The 26,153-nt window shown below is 43.3% G+C and overlaps 3 protein-coding genes across 3 annotated transcripts in view; all 3 read left to right on the top strand.

Moving 5' to 3' along the window:
- The first annotated feature begins 1,147 nt into the window (after window positions 1–1,147).
- Window positions 1,148–17,499, top strand: poc5 (POC5 centriolar protein homolog (Chlamydomonas)). The gene is made up of 12 exons (XM_080794575.1): window positions 1,148–1,305; window positions 1,438–1,588; window positions 6,907–7,261; window positions 7,397–7,562; window positions 7,646–7,807; window positions 9,961–10,230; window positions 11,004–11,183; window positions 11,903–12,047; window positions 13,215–13,348; window positions 14,354–14,431; window positions 15,373–15,654; window positions 17,049–17,499. Exons 1-12 carry the CDS (start codon window positions 1,213–1,215, stop codon window positions 17,223–17,225), a joined length of 2,193 nt encoding a protein of 730 aa, XP_080650701.1. The 5' UTR covers window positions 1,148–1,212; the 3' UTR covers window positions 17,226–17,499.
- A 1,373-nt stretch (window positions 17,500–18,872) lies between these two features.
- LOC308312190 (UDP-N-acetylglucosamine transferase subunit ALG14-like) lies at window positions 18,873–19,523 on the top strand (the record flags this gene model as incomplete). The annotated part of the gene is made up of 1 exon (XM_080794574.1): window positions 18,873–19,523. The coding sequence occupies one exon, from the start codon at window positions 18,873–18,875 to the stop codon at window positions 19,521–19,523; it is 651 nt and encodes a 216-aa protein (XP_080650700.1).
- A 2,103-nt stretch (window positions 19,524–21,626) lies between these two features.
- gak (cyclin G associated kinase) overlaps window positions 21,627–26,153 on the top strand; it is a 44,950-nt gene continuing 40,423 nt past the window's right edge. Inside the window, exon 1 of the mRNA XM_080794581.1 lies at window positions 21,627–22,042. Within this exon, the coding sequence (XP_080650707.1) occupies window positions 21,895–22,042 (148 nt within the window). The 5' untranslated portion in view covers window positions 21,627–21,894. The remainder of the gene's footprint in view (window positions 22,043–26,153) is intronic.

Raw genomic sequence — 26,153 nt, 5'->3', positions numbered from 1 at the left:
GATTTGATTTATTTAATAGTACCAAACATACACTATAATTTATTAACGTATTACCCTAGGCCTACATTTACTTTTGGTTGAAGTAGCCAGCCTACATTATACCAATAGTATATTGGTATAATTTTGCATTCCAGTATTGGTACTTGTACTTAAGTAAAACGTTTGACCTTGAGTACTTTTACCCACCACTGTAAAGTGTGTAGTAAATAAGGTTTTTTACAGTCATGGCTTTGATTCGGGTTGTGATTTGTTATCGGTCGCTCGTGACGTCGCATACCGTGGCGTTGTTCCGCATGCGGTTGGTTGCCAGGGGCAACTGGGCAACCTAACCTAAACCATCCAATGGGAGCCGGTGTGACAGCACAGCCCTTCTGGGTAGCAGCCAATCAGCGCCGCCGTTGTTGAGGAGTGGGCCGGTTTGAAACTCGCAGCTCCAACTCAACTGTCAACAGAGAGAGAACTGAACACTCTGTGGATATTAATCTATTATTATTCTACATAAACGGTAAAAAAAGACAACGTTTATAAACCTTTCTTTCTGCCGCATGTACAACTTAAACATAATATGCTATTATACTTGTTATAACCTGCTTAAGAAGACTTAAATAACGTCTGTAAAACAAACTGCAGTGCTGGGAGCCTGAGGAACTTTTTAACACGTTGATAAACACCACCAGCATCCTTATTACATCAATGCCGTTTATGTAGAATAAGTCAACATTAGTGCTATGGGATTTGGGAATGTTGTCTTCCTGCTCTGCATGAAATGCAGACCAGCCTCTCCTCTGTTATTTGCGGAAATATAAAGCACGTTTTACCTACTCACACCAATACAAAGGCGGCTTATGTTATTAGAAAGCCTACTTTCCTTAGTGGACCATATGTATAAAATTAACTTTTTGGCCAGAAAGAGATATAGGGCGCACAGTGGAGTACTAAAAGAACCTTTCTGGCCAAAATGTGCATTTTGTACATGTGGTGGGGGGCTCCGAGTGCATCCACTAAGGAAAGTAGGCTTTCTAATAACACAAGCTGTGAGCTTGGAATACGTGTATATCTGCTATTTTCACCAGTTCGGGTCCCGGGCAAATATCTTATTTCTGTTTTGGGTCACGGGGCGGAAAGGTTTGGGAACTACTGATGATGATGTAGAATTGTAGATGATTCACTGTTGTTAACACCGGAGGTCTGGTGGTACTGCTGTGTCGTTGCATGCAGATGTCCTCATCAGACGAGGCGGAGGAAACCAGTCCCGTTCTACCCAGAGACTCCGACAGAGGAAGTTCTGTTTCCTCCCTGCTACAGGTCTGTCTGTCTGTCTGTCTGTCTGTCTGTCTGTCTGTCTTGTCTGTCGGTCTGTCTGACATTTTTTTCTTTTGGAGGAGGTTTCTACTCGACAGCAACAATATGTTTGTTTGTGTGTTTGTGTGTGAACAGGATGAGTATGAGGAACTCCTGCGCTCCGCTGTGGTCACGCCCAGGCTGGACGCAGCAGGCGGAGGCCAGCTGCTCCTGGGCACCTCCTCCCTGCGCTCCCTACAGTCCTTGGAAGGAGATGACCACGCCAGACAGCGGCACCCAGCAGCAGGTAAAGGTAGCTCTGGTCCATCCATAGCGGTAGGAGTTCTCCTTAACGCTGTTACTTTTAGCTCTGGTTCATAGCGTTAGAAGGACTTCTCCTTAGCGCTATGTTACTTTTAGCTCTGGTCCATAGGGTTGGAAGGACTTCTCCTTAGCGCTATGTTGCTTTTAGCTCTGGTCCATAGGGTTGGAAGGACTTCTCCTAAACGCTATGTTACTTTTAGCTCTGGTCCATAGGGTTGGAAGGACTTCTCCTTAGCGCTATGTTACTTTTAGCTCTGGTCCATAGGGTTGGAAGGACTTCTCCTTAGCGCTATGTTACTTTTAGCTCTGGTTCATAGCGTTAGAAGGACTTCTCCTTAGCGCTATGTTACTTTTAGCTCTGGTCCATAGGGTTGGAAGGACTTCTCCTTAGCGCTATGTTACTTTTAGCTCTGGTCCATAGGGTTGGAAGGACTTCTCCTAAACGCTATGTTACTTTTAGCTCTGGCCATTAACACAAATGTTTAAGAAGTAGTGAAAATGGCTGATCTACAAACTGATGGCTGATCTACAAGCAATCCGTTGTGAGCTTGTATATCTGCTTTTTTTCAGTAGTTTGGGTCTATTCTCTCTTTTGGGTCACAGGCTAAAAAGTTTGGCAACCACTGCACTAAACTATAACCTCCCATGGTCTTCTTCCAGTAAACTATAACCTCTCATGGTCTTCTTCCAGTAAACTATAACCTCTCATGGTCTTCTTCCAGTAAACTATAACCTCTCATGGTCTTCTTCCAGTAAACTATAACATCCCATGGTCTTCTTCCAGTAAACTATAACCTCTCATGGTCTTCTTCCAGTAAACTATAACCTCTCATGGTCTTCTTCCACTAAACTATAACCTCTCATGGTCTTCTTCCACTAAACTATAACCTCTCATGGTCTTCTTCCAGTAAACTATAACCTCTCATGGTCTTCTTCCAGTAAACTATAACATCTCATGGTCTTCTTCCACTAAACTATAACCTCTCATGGTCTTCTTCCACTAAACTATAACCTCTCATGGTCTTCTTCCAGTAAACTATAACATCTCATGGTCTTCTTCCACTAAACTATAACCTCTCATGGTCTTCTTCCACTAAACTATAACCTCTCATGGTCTTCTTCCAGTAAACTATAACCTCTCATGGTCTTCTTCCAGTAAACTATAACCTCTCATGGTCTTCTTCCACTAAACTATAACCTCTCATGGTCTTCTTCCACTAAACTATAACCTCTCATGGTCTTCTTCCACTAAACTATAACCTCTCATGGTCTTCTTCCACTAAACTATAACCTCTCATGGTCTTCTTCCAGTAAACTATAACATCTCATGGTCTTCTTCCACTAAACTATAACCTCTCATGGTCTTCTTCCACTAAACTATAACCTCTCATGGTCTTCTTCCAGTAAACTATAACCTCTCATGGTCTTCTTCCAGTAAACTATAACATCTCATGGTCTTCTTCCAGTAAACTATAACCTCTCATGGTCTTCTTCCACTAAACTATAACCTCTCATGGTCTTCTTCCACTAAACTATAACCTCCCATGGTCTTCTTCCACTAAACTACAACCTCTCATGGTCTTCTTCCAGTAAACTATAACCTCCCATGGTCTTCTTCCACTAAACTACAACCTCTCATGGTCTTCTTCCAGTAAACTATAACCTCTCATGGTCTTCTTCCAGTAAACTATAACCTCTCATGGTCTTCTTCCAGTAAACTACAACCTCTCATGGTCTTCTTCCACTAAACTATAACCTCTCATGGTCTTCTTCCACTAAACTATAACCTCCCATGGTCTTCTTCCTCTAAACTATAACCTCCCATGGTCTTCTTCCAGTAAACTATAACCTCCCATGGTCTTCTTCCACTAAACTATAACCTCTCATGGTCTTCTTCCACTAAACTATAACCTCTCATGGTCTTCTTCCACTAAACTATAACCTCTCATGGTCTTCTTCCACTAAACTATAACCTCTCATGGTCTTCTTCCACTAAACTATAACCTCCCATGGTCTTCTTCCACTAAACTACAACCTCTCATGGTCTTCTTCCAGTAAACTATAACCTCCCATGGTCTTCTTCCACTAAACTATAACCTCTCATGGTCTTCTTCCACTAAACTATAACCTCTCATGGTCTTCTTCCACTAAACTATAACCTCCCATGGTCTTCTTCCACTAAACTATAACCTCTCATGGTCTTCTTCCACTAAACTACAACCTCTCATGGTCTTCTTCCACTAAACTATAACCTCTCATGGTCTTCTTCCACTAAACTATAACCTCCCATGGTCTTCTTCCACTAAACTACAACCTCTCATGGTCTTCTTCCAGTAAACTACAACCTCTCATGGTCTTCTTCCACTAAACTATAACCTCTCATGGTCTTCTTCCACTAAACTATAACCTCCCATGGTCTTCTTCCTCTAAACTATAACCTCCCATGGTCTTCTTCCAGTAAACTATAACCTCCCATGGTCTTCTTCCACTAAACTATAACCTCTCATGGTCTTCTTCCAGTAAACTATAACCTCTCATGGTCTTCTTCCAGTAAACTATAACCTCTCATGGTCTTCTTCCAGTAAACTATAACCTCTCATGGTCTTCTTCCAGTAAACTATAACATCTCATGGTCTTCTTCCACTAAACTATAACCTCTCATGGTCTTCTTCCACTAAACTATAACCTCTCATGGTCTTCTTCCAGTAAACTATAACATCTCATGGTCTTCTTCCACTAAACTATAACCTCTCATGGTCTTCTTCCTCTAAACTATAACCTCTCATGGTCTTCTTCCAGTAAACTATAACATCTCATGGTCTTCTTCCACTAAACTATAACCTCTCATGGTCTTCTTCCTCTAAACTATAACCTCTCATGGTCTTCTTCCAGTAAACTATAACATCTCATGGTCTTCTTCCACTAAACTATAACCTCTCATGGTCTTCTTCCAGTAAACTATAACCTCTCATGGTCTTCTTCCAGTAAACTATAACCTCTCATGGTCTTCTTCCAGTAAACTATAACCTCTCATGGTCTTCTTCCAGTAAACTATAACCTCTCATGGTCTTCTTCCAGTAAACTACAACCTCTCATGGTCTTCTTCCAGTAAACTATAACCTCTCATGGTCTTCTTCCAGTAAACTACAACCTCTCATGGTCTTCTTCCAGTAAACTATAACCTCTCATGGTCTTCTTCCAGTAAACTATAACCTCTCATGGTCTTCTTCCAGTAAACTATAACCTCTCATGGTCTTCTTCCAGTAAACTATAACCTCCCATGGTCTTCTTCCAGTAAACTATAACCTCTCATGGTCTTCTTCCACTAAACTATAACCTCTCATGGTCTTCTTCCAGTAAACTATAACCTCCCATGGTCTTCTTCCAGTAAACTATAACCTCTCATGGTCTTCTTCCAGTAAACTATAACCTCTCATGGTCTTCTTCCAGTAAACTATAACCTCCCATGGTCTTCTTCCAGTAAACTATAACCTCTCATGGTCTTCTTCCACTAAACTACAACCTCTCATGGTCTTCTTCCACTAAACTATAACCTCTCATGGTCTTCTTCCAGTAAACTATAACATCTCATGGTCTTCTTCCACTAAACTATAACCTCTCATGGTCTTCTTCCACTAAACTATAACCTCTCATGGTCTTCTTCCAGTAAACTATAACATCTCATGGTCTTCTTCCACTAAACTATAACCTCTCATGGTCTTCTTCCTCTAAACTATAACCTCTCATGGTCTTCTTCCAGTAAACTATAACATCTCATGGTCTTCTTCCACTAAACTATAACCTCTCATGGTCTTCTTCCTCTAAACTATAACCTCTCATGGTCTTCTTCCAGTAAACTATAACATCTCATGGTCTTCTTCCACTAAACTATAACCTCTCATGGTCTTCTTCCTCTAAACTATAACCTCTCATGGTCTTCTTCCAGTAAACTATAACCTCTCATGGTCTTCTTCCAGTAAACTATAACCTCTCATGGTCTTCTTCCAGTAAACTATAACCTCTCATGGTCTTCTTCCAGTAAACTATAACCTCTCATGGTCTTCTTCCAGTAAACTATAACCTCTCATGGTCTTCTTCCAGTAAACTATAACCTCTCATGGTCTTCTTCCTCTAAACTATAACCTCTCATGGTCTTCTTCCACTAAACTATAACCTCTCATGGTCTTCTTCCTCTAAACTATAACCTCTCATGGTCTTCTTCCAGTAAACTATAACCTCTCATGGTCTTCTTCCAGTAAACTACAACCTCTCATGGTCTTCTTCCAGTAAACTACAACCTCTCATGGTCTTCTTCCAGTAAACTATAACCTCTCATGGTCTTCTTCCTCTAAACTATAACCTCTCATGGTCTTCTTCCAGTAAACTATAACCTCTCATGGTCTTCTTCCAGTAAACTACAACCTCTCATGGTCTTCTTCCAGTAAACTACAACCTCTCATGGTCTTCTTCCAGTAAACTATAACCTCTCATGGTCTTCTTCCTCTAAACTATAACCTCTCATGGTCTTCTTCCAGTAAACTATAACCTCTCATGGTCTTCTTCCACTAAACTATAACCTCTCATGGTCTTCTTCCAGTAAACTATAACCTCTCATGGTCTTCTTCCTCTAAACTATAACCTCTCATGGTCTTCTTCCAGTAAACTATAACCTCTCATGGTCTTCTTCCTCTAAACTATAACCTCTCATGGTCTTCTTCCAGTAAACTATAACCTCCCATGGTCTTCTTCCAGTAAACTATAACCTCTCATGGTCTTCTTCCAGTAAACTATAACCTCTCATGGTCTTCTTCCAGTAAACTATAACCTCTCATGGTCTTCTTCCAGTAAACTATAACCTCTCATGGTCTTCTTCCACTAAACTATAACCTCCCATGGTCTTCTTCCAGTAAACTATAACCTCTCATGGTCTTCTTCTAGTAAACTATAACCTCTCATGGTCTTCTTCCACTAAACTATAACCTCTCATGGTCTTCTTCCTCTAAACTATAACATCCCATGGTCTTCTTCCAGTAAACTGTAGTACTAACATCCCATGGTCTTCTTCCATTAAACTATAACCTCTCATGGTCTTCTTCCTCTAAACTATAACATCCCATGGTCTTCTTCCAGTAAACTGTAGTACTAACATCCCATGGTCTTCTTCCATTAAACTATAACCTCTCATGGTCTTCTTCCACTAAACTATAACCTCTCATGGTCTTCTTCCTCTAAACTATAACATCCCATGGTCTTCTTCCAGTAAATTATAACATCCCATGGTCTTCTTCCATGTCGACACAGCGGTGGGCCGCTCGGCAAGCAGGGCTTCTTCGGTGAAGACCCCCACACCGGCCCAGAGGTCCTCCAGACAAACAGGCAGGAGCCCCATACCTTCACACAGATCCTCCGGACAATCTGAGAAGATCTCCTCACCTCCACAGAGGTCCAGACAGGCAAGCAGGAGCCCCACACCTTCACACAGATCCTCCGGACAATCTGAGAAGATCTCCTCACCTCCACAGAGGTCCAGACAGGCAAGCAGGAGCCCCACACCATTACAGAGGTCCAGGCAGGCAAGCAGGAGTCCCACACCATCACAGAGGTCCAGGCAGATGGAGAGGAGCCCCGCACCATCATCACACAGGTCCAGACCAAGGTAATTGTACTTAACGAAAACTAACAAAACAACGGAAATGTCATCAAATGGCGGTCTGTCGCTCGAGTACAGAATAAATAATGGACCTTGATGATATGACAAGGGTTGAAAACCACTGCTTTATTCCATGCACAGGTCCAGACAATCCGAGAGGACCCCCTCGCCTTCACAGAGGTCCTCCACCAGGCAGACCAGTCCAAAGCCCTCGTCCTCAGACGCTCTCCTCACAGAGCTGTTCATCTGTGAGGAGAACATCAGCCAGATGGAGAACCTCCTGGACACCTGGAGCGTCCACCTCAAGGTAGGCTGGTTCAGTCACCTCCTGGACACCTGGAGCGTCCACCTCAAGGTAGGCTGGTTCAGTCACCTCCTGGACACCTGGAGCGTCCACCTCAAGGTAGGCTGGTTCAGTCACCTCCTGGACACCTGGAGCGTCCACCTCAAGGTAGGCTGGTTCAGTCACCTCCTGGACACCTGGAGGCTAGCGTCCACCTCAAGGTAGGCTGGTTCAGTCACCTCCTGGACACCTGGAGCGTCCACCTCAAGGTAGGCTGGTTCAGTCACCTCCTGGGCACCTGGAGAGTCCACCTCAAGGTAGGCTGGTTCAGTCACTTCCTGGACACCTGGAGAGTCCACCTCAAGGTAGGCTGGTTCAGTCACTTCCTGGAGCCGCAATTTAGGCATTCATCAGACACTCTTAATCCAGAGCGATTTAGAGTAAGCAAGAACAAAGCATGGTTCTAATACATCAAATATGTCAACTAGGATCATAATTAAGCTAAGAACCTAACATCCGTCTAACAGTAGAATATCTGTAGAATGAAACCATAATGAAACACTACAGAGTGCTATGTCTAGTGTCTACATAACATGCTATCTAAATTACATATTTTAGCCTTTGCATGCCCCTGCAATGGGGAGTTTTTTATTCCATAGTTTGAACTACCATTTAGTTTTTGTCAGTGTTTATAGTTTTATTTATGGATGTCCCGATACACATTTTTCGATCCCGACACCTCAATTTCTGTGTTTGTCGATATACCGATACCGAATATCGATACCAGTGTTGTGATCTCGTGTTGTGTTTATAGCAGACTCCTCACTCATACAGTATGTGCACTTGCAGTTGCAAACTCCACATGCCTCAACATTTTATTTACCTGCCATAGTGTCAACCCCTTACCCCTGTGGTTAGACTGGCGTATTTGCAGATACCGATATGACAAATAAGGGCCGATACCTATACTTTTCTGATACCGATACAGCAGGGTTCCCCAATTAATTTTCCTCAAGGGCCATATTTTGACTATAGCGTACCAGGCTGGGGGCCGAGTCCGCACTCGCGAGGTCGAAGTCTTGCCCTGAAAATTCATTTTCAGGGCAAGACCCCATTTGAAAAGGATGCCCAGTTTGACATGCATAGGCTATACTGACCCCCATTTAATGCCATTTACAGTATATCTGGGACCCCTCATAAAAAAAAAGAAAAAAAACTTTTATTTATTTATTTTTTATTCTTTTGGAAATTCTTCCAGGGGCCACAGGGCCACAAGGCCTCCGCGGGCCGCAAATGGCCCGCAGGCCGCCTATTGGGGAACCATGCGATACAGTATCGGGACATCTCTAGTTTTAGTTTTAGTTGACGACATCAGCCCTGGTGATAATCACACTGATGTCGGGTGGTGAAATCAGCCCTGGTGATAATCACACTGGTGTCGGGTGGTGAAATCAGACCTGGTGATAATCACACTGGTGTCGGGTGGTGAAATCAGTCCCTGGTGATAATCACACTGGTGTCGGGTGGTGAAATCAGACCTGGTGATAATCACACTGGTGTCGGGTGGTGAAATCAGCCCTGGTGATAATCACACTGGTGTCGGGTGGTGAAATCAGCCCTGGTGATAATCACACTGGTGTCGGGTGGTGAAATCAGCCCTGGTGATAATCACACTGGTGTCGGGTGGTGAAATCAGTCCCTGGTGATAATCACACTGGTGTCGGGTGGTGAAATCAGTCCCTGGTGATAATCACACTGGTGTCGGGTGGTGAAATCAGTCCCTGGTGATAATCACACTGGTGTCGGGTGGTGAAATCAGTCCCTGGTGATAATCACACTGGTGTCGGGTGGTGAAATCAGTCCCTGGTGATAATCACACTGGTGTCGGGTGGTGAAATCAGCCCTGGTGATAATCACACTGGTGTCGGGTGGTGAAATCAGTCCCTGGTGATAATCACACTGGTGTCGGGTGGTGAAATCAGTCCTGGTGATAATCACACTGGTGTCGGGTGGTGAAATCAGCCCTGGTGATAATCACACTGGTGTCGGGTGGTGACATCAGCCCTGGTGATAATCACACTGGTGTCGGGTGGTGAAATCAGACCTGGTGATAATCACACTGGTGTCGGGTGGTGAAATCAGTCCCTGGTGATAATCACACTGGTGTCGGGTGGTGACATCAGCCCTGGTGATAATCACACTGGTGTCGGGTGGTGACATCAGCCCTGGTGATAATCACACTGGTGTCGGGTGGTGAAATCAGTCCCTGGTGATAATCACACTGGTGTCGGGTGGTGAAATCAGTCCCTGGTGATAATCACACTGGTGTCGGGTGGTGAAATCAGTCCCTGGTGATAATCACACTGGTGTCGGGTGGTGAAATCAGCCCTGGTGATAATCGGGTGGTGCTTGTGCTCTGCAGTCCAACGTGGTGGCCGAGCTGCGCAGGTGGAGGCTGCTCTTCGTGGAGCAGCACCAGCGGGAGCTGGGCCGAGAGCGGGACCGGGTCCACGTTCTCCAGGCGGAGGCGGAGGACCTCCGACAGCTGCTGGACGCCTACCAGACCTCCGGCCACAGGAAGGACACGGTCATCGGCAACCTGACCGCCGCCCTGGACAGGCAGAGGGAGAAGGTGGACATGATGAGGACTCTGACCCACTGGAGACTGCAGCACTCCCACAGGCAGGACGAGGTAACACGAGCCGACCCTGTCCCAACAGCAGTGGTTCCAAAACTTTTACACGTCAGGGACCCCCACATTGACACCAATTATAGGCCGCGGACCCCCATTAGAAAATATATGCCAGGGACCCCCATAAGAGAAGACTTCTACAGCTCTAGCAGTGATTCTCAACCATTTTAATTTCACGGACCCCCATTTAATGGCATTTCTATCTCTGAGATCCCAATTTGTATTGTACAATATATATTAATTTAACTCTAATTTGTACACTCTCAAATCATATTTGACGGACATAATAACCTATTTTCTCCGTTCATTGTCAATGGCAAATACAGTATGGGACGTGTGTGGACAAAAGCTGTATATAGGAGGGTCTAGCACCCCTCAAAAATCACACTTGTGTGAAGTGAGGGGCGCTCTTATCATCATACATCATAATACATCATCACATTCCGGCCAATCACTTTTGGCGGTTTTTTTTGTGGCTTTCGCCTTTATTTTATATTTTTTATGGAGGCACAGACAGTAGGCTGACAGGAAATGGGGAGAGAGATGGGGTATGGGGTACATGCAGTAAAGGCCGTCGGGATCGGGAGTCGAACCCGCGGCACACTGCCGGACTGGATTACCAGCCACGGTGCCTGGACCGCTGAACCACGGCCCAGGCCGCGTCCTCACTTTTAAAGCCCTCAGCCAATCTGTGTGTGTGTGTGTGTGTGTGTGTGTGTGTGTGTGTGTGTGTGTGTGTGTGTGTGTGTGTGTGTGCGCGTGCGCACTCCCAGGCCCATGCGCTGCGCCGGGCCCAGCAGCACCACCACGCCGTCCTGAAGAGGAAGGTGTTTCTGGGATGGCGCTCCCTGCTGCGAGGCCACTGGAAGGAGACGGTGGAGCGCGACTGTCGAACCCGAGCCCAGGACGTCTGCACGCGGCTGGCCGCCGAATACGACGCTAAGCTAGCAGAGGTGAGCTAACCTCTCCACCCGCCCATGGCCCATTCAGGACGGGAAGGAAGCCCTTTTGGCTATTGAAAATGGGTTTTTTTTAAAGTCTTGAAATTGTGGCGCAAATCTTTGAATAGATATTCTTTCAGAGCGAACGTTTTTAACTCAATTTTTTGCTTCTCGGGGGGGGGGGGGTCCCTGGAACAACATATTTTCAGATGGGGGTCCGTGGCCAAATACAGATAATTCTGGGGGTCCTTGACATGAAAAAGGTTGAGCACCACTGACATAGAAACATAGGTTTTTCAGAAAACTGTTTGATTTAGAAGCAATTTTATTTTATCGTCCTCGGGTCTAAAGAGGCTAGCAGAGGTAAGCTCTCCTTCAGAACCCGGCTGGCTGCGTGGCGTCCTTGGACATGATACACTGCTTGTGCAAGGACACTGCTGTGATTGGCCAGTAGCCACTTTGAGTGACATTCAGGGAAAACACTCATGATTTACTATTCTCCGCCTATCGGATCACAACACTATCATTATCAATCGAACTTCACAACGTTCGAAACGGCAACTCGCTCGCTTTAGCGTGCTCTGTGGTGTCTCACGTGAGACCTCTGTCGCGGTCAGAATCTATACGACCAAAATAAACTGTCCGCAGTTGTGTAGTTTTAAGCATAAGCTGTGTAGGATTTAGAAACGTCTGATTGATTGATATATGAATTGATTGATGGGTGTCCGCAGCACGTCCAGGCCCTAGAGGCGGCCCAGGCTGAGATGGAGAGACTGCGTCTGGAGAGAGAACGCTACGAGGACTCCATGAAGAAATCCTTCATGAGAGGAGTGTGTGCTCTGAACATGGAGGCTTTGAGCATGTTCCACAACACAGGTACACAACACGCGTGTTAAGTGTGCATAGCTGAATAGGATGGGGCAGTTCTACGCTCCTGTATTTATTTTTTAATCAGTTATTATGGTGGTACTTGGAGAGACAGATATTTTCTGAGGTGGTATAAAATCGTTGAGAACCACTGATCTAGTCTCTCTGTGTATCTCCCCTCTATTTAAACATGCCCATTGATCTAGTCTCTCTCTCTCCCTGTATTTAAACATGCCCATTGATCTAGTCTCTCTCTCTCCCTCCATTTAAACATGCCCATTGATCTAGTCTCTCTCTCTCTCCCTCTATTTAAACATGCCCATTGATCTAGTCTCTCTCTCTCTCCCTCTATTTAAACATGCCCATTGATCTAGTCTCTCTCTCTCTCCCTCTATTTAAACATGCCCATTGATCTAGTCTCTCTCTCTCTCCCTCTATTTAAACATGCCCATTGATCTAGTCTCTCTCTCTCCCTCTATTTAAACATGCCCATTGATCTAGTCTCTCTCTCTCCCTCCATTTAAACATGCCCATTGATCTAGTCTCTCTCTCTCCCTCTATTTAAACATGCCCATTGATCTAGTCTCTCTCTCTCCCTCCATTTAAACATGCCCATTGATCTAGTCTCTCTCTCTCTCCCTCCATTTAAACATGCCCATTGATCTATTCTCTCTCTCTCCCTCCATTTAAACATGCCCATTGATCTAGTCTCTCTCTCTCCCTCTATTTAAACATGCCCATTGATCTAGTCTCTCTCTCTCCCTCCATTTAAACATGCCCATTGATCTAGTCTCTCTCTCTCCCTCCATTTAAACATGCCCATTGATCTAGTCTCTCTCTCTCCCTCCATTTAAACATGCCCATTGATCTAGTCTCTCTCTCTCCCTCCATTTAAACATGCCCATTGATCTAGTCTCTCTCTCTCTCCCTCCATTTAAACATGCCCATTGATCTAGTCTCTCTCTCTCCCTCTATTTAAACATGCCCATTGATCTAGTCTCTCTCTCTCTCCCTCTATTTAAACATGCCCATTGATCTAGTCTCTCTCTCTCTCCCTCTATTTAAACATGCCCATTGATCTAGTCTCTCTCTCTCCCTCCATTTAAACATGCCCATTGATCTAGTCTCTCTCTCTCCCTCCATTTAAACTCTCTCTCTCCCCCAAACTCCACGTAGAGGACACAGATGATGCAGACAGCGCTGCGATTGGTCAGTTCTCGTCTCACCCAGGGTCATCTACACACTTCAGCCCCGCCCACTTTGACCCCACGCCACCTCCTCCGTCCCAGAATGCACCGCCACAGGAAGCAGTAAGACGAGCCCTTCACCCATTGGTCCATTGCAAATTAGAATATTGTTGCTGTCGGGAGGAAACCACCTAAGTCAATTTTTGAGGTTTTGGATTTGTTTTTGTTTAGTTGCATAAATCAATGCTATTGAACACCCTCTTTGTGGTGGTTGAAAACATATTGAACCAATTTAAAGTTGTAAAAAGTGCTTCGGACAAAACCTCTTAACTCCATTGGACTCTCAAACTGTCTTCGCGGGAACCCCTTTTGGTGTTTTAAGCATTATGTTATGCCATAGATGTTGAAAAATAGCAGACCTACAAGCTCATAGCGCGGCACAGAGTCGTGGAAATGTTCCTCAAATCTTTGAATATATATTCTTTCAGAGTTTCTGTTTTTAACTCAAATCTTTACTTCCGAGGGGTCCCTGCCTCCTGGAACAACATATTTTCAGATGGGGGTCGGCGGCATATTACATATAATTTTTTGAGGTCCTTGACATGAAATATTGAGAACCACTGATACATACACATACAAAAATACATTTTAAAAAGACATTTTTTTAATTTCGAAGTCAGGCCTAAATGGGTTAACAGCTAACTCATGCCTCTCAACCTCTCATGCAAGTAATTGACAATATATGAAGTCACAAGACTCACAACACACCAACTTTGATGAGGCAGTATTGCTTTGTTTTCAAAATAAAGGGTTTCTCCATTACCAGAAAAAAACTATATTTTTCATTTTCTGAAAAATGAACATTTTGGAGTTAGGTGGTTTCTCCCTGACAACAGAGATAATTTATTATCTACATATAATTGGTCCTCACTAATGCTTATAATATGGTACTGTGTGTGTCTGTGTGTGTGTGCGTGTGTGTGTGTGTGTGTGTGTGTGTGTGTGTGTGTGTGTGTGTGTGTGTGTGTGTGTGTGTGTGTGTGTGTGTGTGTGTGTGTGTGTGTGTGTGTGTGTGTGTGTGTGTGTGTGTGTGTGTGTGTGTGTGTGTGTGTGTGTGTCTGTGGTCAGATTGACTCCACAACAAGACTTATCTCCACCTCAGTGATCCACAGCTCTCTGCCACCAGGGGGCACTGCTGGCTCTCAGGTGAGACCTCAAGATGTTGGGAAAGTAACTACATAGTACAATGTTTTGGTATTTGTACTTTACTTTTCAATGTCCAATACTTTTACCTCCACTCCACCACATTTCAGGGCCAAATATTGTACTTTTACTCCACTACAATTATTTGACAACTTTAGTTACTTTGTAGATTTCGATTATTAGCCTAGTACAAAACATACATTAACCACATTTCGGCTATTTGGAAATAGCCGATCTAAAAGCTCTCAAAGTGTCACGATGTGACGCATTGAGAGCTTGTAGATCTGCTATTTCCAAAAGATTTGTATACACCACGAAATGGGACATTCTGCATAACGACTACTTTTTTTTACCTTTCGTACTTTTAATTTCGTACTTTTAATTCCAGACTTTTACCTTTAAAACATTTGAGTACTTGTTTTTCCCACTACTGGATACACTCGTCATTCTGTACTGATCTCGTCTTTAGGACAAAAAACAAAGATAGACTCGTCTGTACTCATATCGTCTTTATGCAAGGATTGAAGTTCGCCACGACTAATTTCAGTCATTTGGACTCTGGAGATGCCAGCATTACTGCTATTTAACTTAAGCATAAGCAAATAAGCCAAAGTAGATCAGGTTTGTCAGTGTGTGGTTCTACATGAAATAATATCTATTGAGAAGACAGATATACGACCTTACAGGCAGGCGTATGCAAAGGCTAAAACAAGTTCTTGAGCTTAGTCCAGTTACCCTGGGTAAACATAGTAACTTTCTTTCTTTCATGTTAAGTTCTTAGTTTACTTAAGATACTAGAATCTAGTACAACATAGAACTAGTCATCTAGTAACTAGATGACTGTATTTGATGAATTTCCATGTGTTGTTCTTGCTTACTGTTAATCGCTCTGGATTAAGAGCGTCAGATAAATGGCTACATTGTAAATGGTGCTGTGCTTCCAGAAGAGTGCACGTGTGGTGGTGACGGCGGAGCAGCAGCAGCAGAAACCCTCCAATAAGACGGTGACGGCTCGCATCACAGCGCACCACGCCCCCTCCGCCAGGAGGACCCCCCGGAACCACCTGGCCAAGAAGACCGCCCACAACGGCCTCGTTAAGACCGCCGCCGCCGCCGCCCCACCCCGCCCTGACCTCGTTAAGACCACCCGCTCACGCCTCCGCGTGATGGGCGTGGCTCCTCCCATGAGCTCTGTCATGGTGGAGCGCCATCATCCCGTTACACAGGTAGGAAACGTTAACTCTTTTTTTCTTCTTTTTTTAACTCTTTATTTTAGGACTTTTGAATATGCAAGACAGACAAAAAAGACAAACAAGACATACAATAGGACAGAAACATCAACAGTAAATAAATAGGTCATGGTCATACAACAGCAGCAATACATATTACAGATTTTTGGGTTTCTTATGTCTTCAATGACAACCGAAAAGACACCACCCATATTCACTCCACATCCACCCCCCAGCTAAGTACTCTGTCCATCTCTGGAAACGTTAACTCTTTAACCCATTCTGACCGGGCACCCATTTTGGTGTTAGCATCATGTTATGCTTTACCTATTGAAAAATAGCAGATCTACAAGCTCATATCGCGCCACCGAGTGGCGCGATACGAGCTTGTAGGTCTGCTATTTTTGAAAAATTCGAAGAACGACTGACATTTTTAGAATCTGATCTCAGGTCAGAATGGGTTAACTGTGTATGCAGTGTACCCGTCTAACTCTTTAACTGTGTATGCAGTGTACCCGTCTAACTCTTTAACTGTGTACGCAGTGTACCCGTCTACAAAATGATACACAACTCTGCCGGCCGACACCCATACTTGCTGGCCTTCACTGGTTGCCTGTGGAGAAAATTCTTCTTATCACTCGTAAAGCCTTAACCCATTCTGACCTGAGATCAGATTCATACGAGGTTTCCACGGGACACACACTGGTCTGATTAACCCATTCTGACCTGAGATCAGATTCTAAAAATGTCAGTCGTTCTTCGAATTTTTCAAAAATAGCAGACCTACAAGCTCGTATCGCGCCACTCGGTGGCGCGATATGAGCTTGTAGATCTGCTATTTTTCAATAGCTAAAGCATAACATGATGCCAACACCAAAATGGGTGCCCGGTCAGAATGGGTTAAACGGACTGGCCCCTACCTATATTCTTGATATGCTCTCCCCGCAACAAACCTGAACGCATCCTTTGACCGTCAGATAAGGCCCTCCTTGATGATTAGTTCACCTGTGGTGAGCGGGCCTTTTCCGCCCGGGCACCTAGGTTGTGGAATGCATTGCCGACACAGCTAAGGCTAGCACCTTCCGGCTTCCATGCCTGTATTTAAATCTTATTTAAATCTACACCAAGTGTTTTTTTTATAATTTGTTATTTACTTGACTGTACATATTTAAATGTATTAAACTGTATTTCCTGTATTTATTTATTTTTTACTGTATTTGCCTTTTGTTTTTGACTTGATGTGTTCATTGCTGTTTCTTCTGACCCTGCTCTGTGCAGCACTTTGGAACATTGTTTTAAAAGGTGCTATAAATAATAAATTCATTATCATTACCTGTATACTGTAGCTAAAATGACAGCTGGTTTTAACAGTCCATTTCTTGTGTCTTCAGCTGACGGTCGGCCAGGCGACGGCCGCCATGTTTCCCCGTCCGTCACAACACCACAGCCACCTCCCCCATGGCTCCGCCCACTCGTCATGTGACCTGCCACACGCCAGGAGGCCCCTCCTGCCCTCTCGCCACGCCCACTCATCATGTGACACACACGCCATTAAGATCGTGGACTGACTTCCTCATTTTATAAGAATGGGTGCTCCTCAAACTCTGAAGAATGGTTTGTGCCAGGGACCTCCTCAGCCCCAGGGACCCCCCAGAAGAGAAGATTTAGGTAAAAAAAAAAGGAAATAAGAAAATAAATCACAAATAGCAGGTGTAAAGCTATCTCTATTGTAGGGCTTTAACCATACATATTCTGGGGCTTTGCGGAACAAATCCTAGTATCTCCATTCTGTGTGGAACATTTGCCAAAAATATGCAATCTGGCATTGAGGATTGAAGCCCAGTATCTCTATTCTATGGCTTTGAGGATTGAACCCCAGTATCTCTATTCTATGGCGTTGAGGATTGAACCCCAGTATCTCTATTCTATGGCTTTGAGGATTGAACCCTAGTTTCTCTATTCTATGGCTTTGAGGATTGAACCCTAGTTTCTCTATTCTATGGCTTTGAGGATTGAACCCTAGTTTCTCTATTCTATGGCTTTGAGGGTTGAACCCTAGTTTCTCTATTCTATGGCTTTGAGGATTGAACCCTAGTTTCTCTATTCTATGGCTTTGAGGATTGAACCCTAGTTTCTCTATTCTATGGCTTTGAGGATTGAACCCTAGTTTCTCTATTCTATGGCTTTGAGGATTGAACCCTAGTTTCTCTATTCTATGGCTTTGATATTTTGGTATAGAGTGAAATGAGCGGACCAAGTCCAGTCCAGGTCAGGGTTACTAACTAAGCATTGGAGGCAGAAGTGGTTAGCGTTGTATCATTTTCATTTGAAGTATTCTCTCATTTTGGAAAGAGATTTTCCTTTGCACTGTTTTGTACAAATACTTTGATAGAGTTTAGTTTTTGTTAATGTTCATGACAAAGACTGTTCAGGGGATTGAAGTGTTTATTAAATTCATTTTTTTTAATTATTGAAAGTCAAAACATGACACTGTGTATTTGTGTAATAATCTTTTTCTATTGTACAACATCAATACATAACTATGTAAATTATACAGTAGGCTCCCTCTCTCTCTGTGTGTGTGTGTGTGTGTGTGTGATGTATTGCTATGCTTTTTGTTCTTGCTGATAAATGCCTACATTGTAGATTGTATAAAAGACGACAAAAACCAATGACAGCTCATGTCAGTCCTCCGTAAGATGAAGATGTCCAAATATGGAGACCCCTGGTAATGTCATATCTGTGATGTCAGCTATGCCCACATATGGAGTTCCTTGCCAGCCTGGCTTGCCCAAGTATGGAGGTTCCCAGATATGGAGTATGGGTGCTGTTACATCACATTATGCGACGTCATAATGTCATCTTTAAAGCCGCACTCCTGAAGCTCAGACCCTGCCGTTTCATAACGGCATGTTTCAGTCTTGTGATGTTGTTGCCCATAGTGCGCAGGATTTCCCATTCTTAATGTCGTAAAAGCCTTTTGGCAAATAGTTCCAAGTTGAATCTAGACTCGCACCACAAAAGGGAAATATAGCAGACTTGAGATGTAATGAATCTAAACTGGATCCCTATATAGTCTGGCTTCCTTGCATTGACCCACTGACCCATGTCTAATGATCTAAATTGACATAAACGCATTCTATATCATACACTATGCCTATAGAAAGAGTTGCCGTGGTAATGTTTGATCCAGAGTAGCTATCATAGCAGCAATCATGGTTGTAGGAGAATTGCTCGTGCTTTTCGCTACAGTGTTGATGACGCTGATCATGCGGTTACGGACTGTCGTTAAGGCAGGCTCAAGCCGTCGACCTGGAGCGAAAGGTCACGCCTGCGTGCTTGTTGTGGCCGGATCGGGGGGTCACACCGCAGAGATCCTCCGCCTAATGGGCGGTCTGACGGCCTCCTACAGCCCTCGCCACTATGTCATCGCGGACACAGACGAGACGAGCGAGAACAAGATCCGCAGCTTCGAAGGCTCCGATGATCGCGCGGACTCCGAGTCAAAGTATACCCTCCATCGGATCCCGCGGAGTCGCGAGGTAGGCCAGTGGCGGGTGGTTTCATCAGGGGTCAGCTTTCTGAAGGCCCTCCTCCACTCCCTACGTCTGGTGTTCCGCCTGCGGCCGGATGTGATACTGTGCAACGGCCCAGGAACCTGTGTCCCTCTGTGTCTAGCAGGAGTCCTGCTGGGAGTTCTGGGATTGAAGAAGGCCCTGATTGTCTACGTTGAAAGCATATGTCGAGTGGAGACGCTCTCGCTCTCTGGGAAGATCCTGTACCCGATCTCGGATTACTTCTTCGTGCAGTGGCCAACCTTGAAGGAAAGATATCCCAAGTCCATTTTTCGTGGAAGAGTAGTTTGACACTGCTTTATTTTCTTTTTCTTTCTTTTTTTACAAATGCAAGCCTTTTTTAAATGGCCGAAATAGGAAGAATTAAGACACAATTGTAAATGGAAAATATAAACATAATTTTTGAGGGTCTAGCAATCCTCCCAACATCTGACTTTCGAAAATTATGGCAGCCAAGTCTATGGAAATAGGCCAATATAACAGCATAAAACCGCTCCAAAACGGCCCAAAACAGCAAAAATGTTGTGTGCGCAATAAGCGCGCGCACAAACATTTACGTGTGCATATGATTTGAAGGGGGCCCCTTCGAGCTTCAGTGCCCAAGGGCCCTCAGAGGTGTTAATCCGGCCCTGGCCTATAGCATGGCTAAGCATAGACATTAGCTGTGCATTTGGTAATACACTCTGAGAGTGCTGGTGCGTGCTCTGGTCGTTAAGAAATGATGTTAGTCAGTGTTTCCGTTTGAATATTCAAACGCCACCCCTTAACCCTTATCACTAAACCTCAATGTGTTTGCACTCGTAGACCATGCAGTCAGCTGCACTGCTGCAGCATCCATGCAATGTATTTTTAGTTATCGAAGTGTCTTTGACCTTGAGCAAGACACTGAACCCCAAATTGCTCCTGATGTGCTGGTTGCTGCCTTGCATCAGTGGGTCACGTAGGACCACTACCAGTTGACCTGTAGTAAGTCTCATGGTCGGGGGGGTAGGACCAAGTCTCATGGGATTTGGGATTTGTTTATAAACATTTTGGTATTTGTTTATAAACATTTGTGATTTGTTTACAAACATTTGTGATTTGTTTATAAACATTTGTGATTTGTTTATAAACATTTGTGATTTGTTTATAAACATTTGGGATTTGTTTACAAACATTTGGGATTTGTTTATAAACATTTGGGATTTGTAAGTCTCATGGGGGGGGTAGGACCACTACCAGTTGACTACCAGTTAAGTCTCATGGTCGGGGGGGTAGGACCAAGTCTCATGGGATTTGGGATTTGTTTATAAACATTTTGGTATTTGTTTATAAACATTTGTGATTTGTTTATAAACATTTGTGATTTGTTTATAAACATTTTGGGATTTGTTTATAAACATTTGGGATTTGTTTACAAACATTTGGGATTTGTTTATAAACATTTGGGATTTGTAAGTCTCATGGGGGGGGGGGGGGGGGGGGGGTAGGACCACTACCAGTTGTGGGTGAATGGGTGAATGTAATGCACAATCTATGTAAAGCGCCTTGGATAAAGGCGCTATATAAATTTACCATTTACCAAATAGATAATTACTAGGCTACCCTAGATGTTTATTTTATGTTGGTACATCATGGCTACATAATTCTACAACTGCAGCTGCCTGTAGCCCTTTATGTGGGGGGATAACTGGAGAGATCGAGTGACAACTGATCTGAAATTTCTTTCATTCTATAGGCAACAAATACATTCTCTCAATGGGCTAGCTAATTGTTAGTCAAGCAATAGACTGTAAGGAAAAAAAAGCTTCAATCTTGCTGGTCCCTCAAAACCTGGGGATACCAGGACCGCATATCATTGAAAGTCCGCCAACAAACATACATACAGAAAAATACTGTTACACAGGATTCGGCCACTAGGTGTCACACTTTTCCAATTACATAAAATGTAAATAATGAAAAAAATTACATCATTATTGACACCGACAATTATTATAGCTGATGTTGGATCTACAAGCTCAACGAGACTTTGTTTGAAATAATATCATATATATATTTTACAGATGCATAAAAAATACATAAAATAATAATAATAGTAATTTATTAATATTATTAAAAAAAATTGTATTAAGAAACAGTCAGTACATAGACATACACTACAATACAAAACAAGGCAAGACAAGACAAGAAAAGCAAACACAAGTTATTAATACAACATCAAAGCCAGGGGGGATTAGTCAGACACTCTTGACAGTTTTCGCAGCTTTCTTATTTTTTATTTTTGACAAGAACAAACGACGACGCTTTTTTATAAACGTCACGTGAACCAATCACGTGACACACGTCCACGTCGTGACGTCAGCACCTGTCACGGAAGTAAGACGACGATGATGAGGATGACGACGATGATGAAGATGGCGGAGGCAGGAAGAAGATAGAAAGGAGCATGAAGGAAACTGTAGTTCTGTAGTTTAACCTATAATAAACCCCCAGGGGCAGCACAACAATGACTACAACTGCAGTTTAACGACAACATTCCGCTACATACAACCTGTATATAGATATAGATATATAGAAATAGATAGATAGCACAACAACAGGGTTTCTCCTCCCTCTCCTCCACCCAGCCAGACTCTCTCTGGTGGTTGGTTGTTATCGGTCCCTCCGGCAGGAACGGAACAAAATGTCCAACCTGTTCCAGTCCGCCCTGGACTTCCTGGCCGGGCCGGCGGGGCCCGGCGGAGCCGCAGGCCGGGATCACGACGCTTTCGTCGGCCAGACCGTGGAGCTGGGAGACCTCCGGCTCCGGATCAAGAGGATGATAGCCGAGGGTAGGCTGTGTGTGTGTGTGTGTGTGTGTGTGTGTGTGTGTGTGTGTGTGCGTGTGCGTGCATGTGCGTGCGCGCGCGCGCGCCTGTCTGTCTGTCAGTGTGTACCTGTCTGTCTGTCTGTGTGACCTGTCTGTCTGTGTGTAACTGTCTGTCTGTCTGTGTGTGTACCTGTCTGTCTGTCAGTCAGTCTGTGTGTATACCTGTCTGTCTGTCTGTCTGTCTGAACCGAGCCATTTGTATTCCCAGGAAGAAAACAAAGTCTATGGCTATATGTGTCAGTGTGTGTGCGCCTGTCTGTCTGCGTGCATTTGTGTGCGTGTGTGTGTGTGTGTGTGTGTGTGTGCGCCCGTGTCTGTCTGTGTGCATCTGTGTGTGTGTGTGTGTGTGTGTCTGTCTGTCTGCGTGCATCTGTGTGCGTGTGTGTGTGTGTGTGTGCGCCCGTGTCTGTCTGTGTGCATCTGTGTGTGTGTGTGTGTGTGTGTGCGTCTGTGTGCATCTGTGTGTGTGTGTGTGTGTGAGACGTGCCTGTCTGAGGCACCCACACAGACAATTGTGTCTGTGGCAAATGTTAGATTTTATTTATTACACACATTGTATAATGTTCTTATTTTATTCACAAGACCCAATTACTGAATGTCAAGTAAGTCTCCAGGTTGTCTCCAGTCCACACTATGTATGACACTGATCCACTACCACAACACTATGGCATATCAGGAGTCCACTAGTGGTTCTCACATGTTCTCAGAGATTAAAGGAGAATTCCATGCTAAAAGGCTTTCTTCCCTTTATTTGTAGTTGTTACGTCCCCAACAAAGAGGTCCAGGTGTTATTTTGTGCAAAAGCTCCTTATTGGCTATTTCCCCTACCATAAGCCTTAAATGAATTGCATTGAATTGAATGGGAATTGAATGGGGCTATGGGGTGTTTTTCTAATTCACTTATTTCCATCGCTCAAAATGATATGTTCTTTGTATATATCCTCTCTTCATAATGTAAATAATATCCCAAGCGGCACAGTTTACTACTTATTTAGATGGAAATATGCAAATTAGCACAACACCCCATAGCCCCATTAAATTCCCATTAAATTCAATGCAATTCATTGAGTGCTTATGGTAGGGGAAATAGCCAATAAGGAGCTTTTGCACAAAAAAACACCTGGACCTCTTTGGTGGGGATGTACCATTCTAGCATGTAGCATTCTAGCATGGAATTCTCCTTTAAAATAGGGTGCATTTGGCATCCCAAAATGCAGTTTATAGTTAAGGGGCGCAATAAAACAACGACCTCTGCATCCACGGTAGTGATGCACTGAATATTCAGCCGCAGAAAATATTCGGCAGAAAATGGCTAAAAATGCATTTTCGGCCTATTCGGTTTCGGCCCAAATAGGCAGAAAATATATCACCGAATAGTGTATGCAATTAATGCATTCAAAAGAGCTGAATAAATGTTTTATGGATCCATAATAGTGATTATTATTTAAGTTAAGTTTTGCCATAACCATAACATTTGTAGAATCAAACTCAGGTTAATGGGTTAAGTGAGGATACTAAAACAGCGATATTCAGTTACACTTCATACCAATGATACTGTGCGGGTGTAGGTATGTTAAGTGATAACCACTTTCAACATGGCATTATAGGCAAAAGCTTTCTAAATCTTTAAAAATTTCCAAACATCTACAAGCTTGTAGGTCAACAATCTTTGCTATTTGTTGTACAACAAAGTACAGTATATATTGCTTAAGTGGCATTCTGGACTAGACCTGTCTGGCTGGAACCATTGTGGTTGCAAGGACTGCATTTCTGACCTTTCAGATACAGGACTGTGTCACAGTCATTACCCGGTGATTGAGAGATTATTTATTCTGTACTTACTCTGTATAAACATACTATTTTAACTAGTGATGCCCCGAATATTCAGCCGCAGAAAATGGCTAAAAATTCATTTTCCGAATAGGCAGAAGATATATCATCGCAATGAATGCATTCAAAAGGGCTGAATAAAAGTTTTATGGACCCATAATAGTGATTATTATTTAAGTAAAGTTTTGCCATAACCATTTATTTTGCCATAAAGCAGGTCGCTTTAAGGTACAGCCATGACAGCAATGGTAGGAAAAAAGATGTATAATATTAATCATATTCGGTATTCGGCCAACTGTTTCCTATATTCGGTATTCGGTTTCGGCCAAGAATTTCAATTTCGGTGCATCCCTAATCCACGGGATGCACTACTACTGTACTGTTTCTTTATTCTAGATTTATTCTTGATTTTTGCTAGCTTTAGTTATAATGTGGTTATATTGTATGTAGAAAACAGAAGCAGAAATGGTTATTGCAACCATATAAAATGAAATGGGAGTTAAATGCTGCAATTTGTAAAAATGGCAAAATATGACTCCTAACGTCGTTGAAGTGGGACTCATAAAATGTCCCTGGGAGAAATTCTGTGCAGGTGATTCTTTTTCTAAGTGCTGTAGTTTGGAAGCACTCGTCACTGAACGGCCCTGAGTGCTTCCAAACTCCAGCACTTAGAAAAAGAATCACCTGCACAGAATTCCTTGACAGAAAGTATAGCTCATAACTTCTCTACGGTGGATTTTTATGAAACAAAACCTTGGCAGATTGAAAGAGGATAATTCAAGCTTGGCCTAGAGCTGCAATGTTGGTCAGTTTAACGTTGTTTAATACAAGCAGATCGCAAACGCAAATTGGATGAATGGGGAGTCAATGGAGGGTGTTGCAACTCTAGATTCATCCCATTGTAAAAAAATCTAGAGTTGCAAATTGCAGCTACCCGTACCCGGGGACCACTGTTGTTTTTGGCAGCAAATTTCTCTTTTAGTTTTAGTCATTAGTCTCTTGAAACGTTTTAATTTAGTTTTAATCTCATTTTAGTCACCTGGAATGTTTTAGTGTTTAGTCTAGTTTTAGTCGACTAAATATAAGATTTCTGTCGACTAAATCTACAGTTGATCTTCTCGACAAAATTAGCAGATCTACTATTTTCGGCATGCAACCTAGTGTAAAATGACTTTTATTTGACGACAAAATCGACAGTATTCATAGTTTTAGTCGTCACCATAGCTTAGTTTTCATTTAGTTTCCATTTAGTTTTCGTCAATGAAAAAAGGTAGTCGACGAACATTTTTCGTCATAGTTTTAGTCGACGAAAACAACACTGCCGGGGACCACTGTTGGGTTTGGGGTTAGGTTTAGGCATATTTTTACTGAGGTTAAATGACCCCGCCCTAGTAGTAGCCGGAAATGTAAAAACAATCGAATCGTATCGTTCTAAAATAAATTAATCGTTCATGTTTCGAATCGTCAACCAATAAGTATGGTGATACGTATCTAATGGTTGTCAAAGTGTATCGTTACACCCTTATAAGACAAGCATCCCATCAGGTACTCCCATGGGTGAGCAGACACAGCTTAGATGGGCACATTTCCCAATAATGATGACCCATATCTGGTACACTTCCCCTTGTTGAGATTCGAACTCCCTTTCCTGTGACTGACGTCAGTGTCACACCATCAAACGTCACTGGGGTTATTATTGCACTTTTCCGTGTAAAGAAATACATCTTCGCTTTTCTACATTACTAAATGCGTGGTCAGGGATGTCGGGGACCACATATGCAATACTTTGATGGCCCACCAGTGGTCCACAGACCACCGGTTGAAAACCCCTGTTCTATTGGCAAGGACCCCCCCTTAACCTATTTAGACCTGAGGCCGATTCTAAAAAAAATGTCTTCTACATCCTGACAGTTTTCTGAAAAACCTCATGTTTCTATATCGGTGTTTCTCAAACATTTTCATGTCAAGGACCCCCACAAATATATGTAATTGGCCGCCGACGCCCATCTGAAAATATGTTGGCAGTTGGCACCCCCCAGAAGCAAAGATTTGAGTTAAAAACGTTCACTGTGAAAGAATATATATTCAAAGTATATACAGTTGGAGGGTACAGCATTGTGTAAACATAGTATATACAGTTGGAGGTACAGCATTGTGTAAACATATTATATACAGTTGGAGGTACAGCATTGTGTAAACATAGTATATACAGTTGGAGGTACAGCATTGTGTAAACATAAAGT

Source organism: Protomyctophum bolini (genome assembly GCF_963924005.1).
Source record: "Protomyctophum bolini genome assembly, contig: SCAFFOLD_57, whole genome shotgun sequence".
In the NCBI taxonomy this organism is placed as follows: domain Eukaryota; kingdom Metazoa; phylum Chordata; class Actinopteri; order Myctophiformes; family Myctophidae; genus Protomyctophum; species Protomyctophum bolini.
Note: the sequence above shows the minus strand (reverse complement) of the source record. Positions and strands in the feature narration are given on the sequence as shown.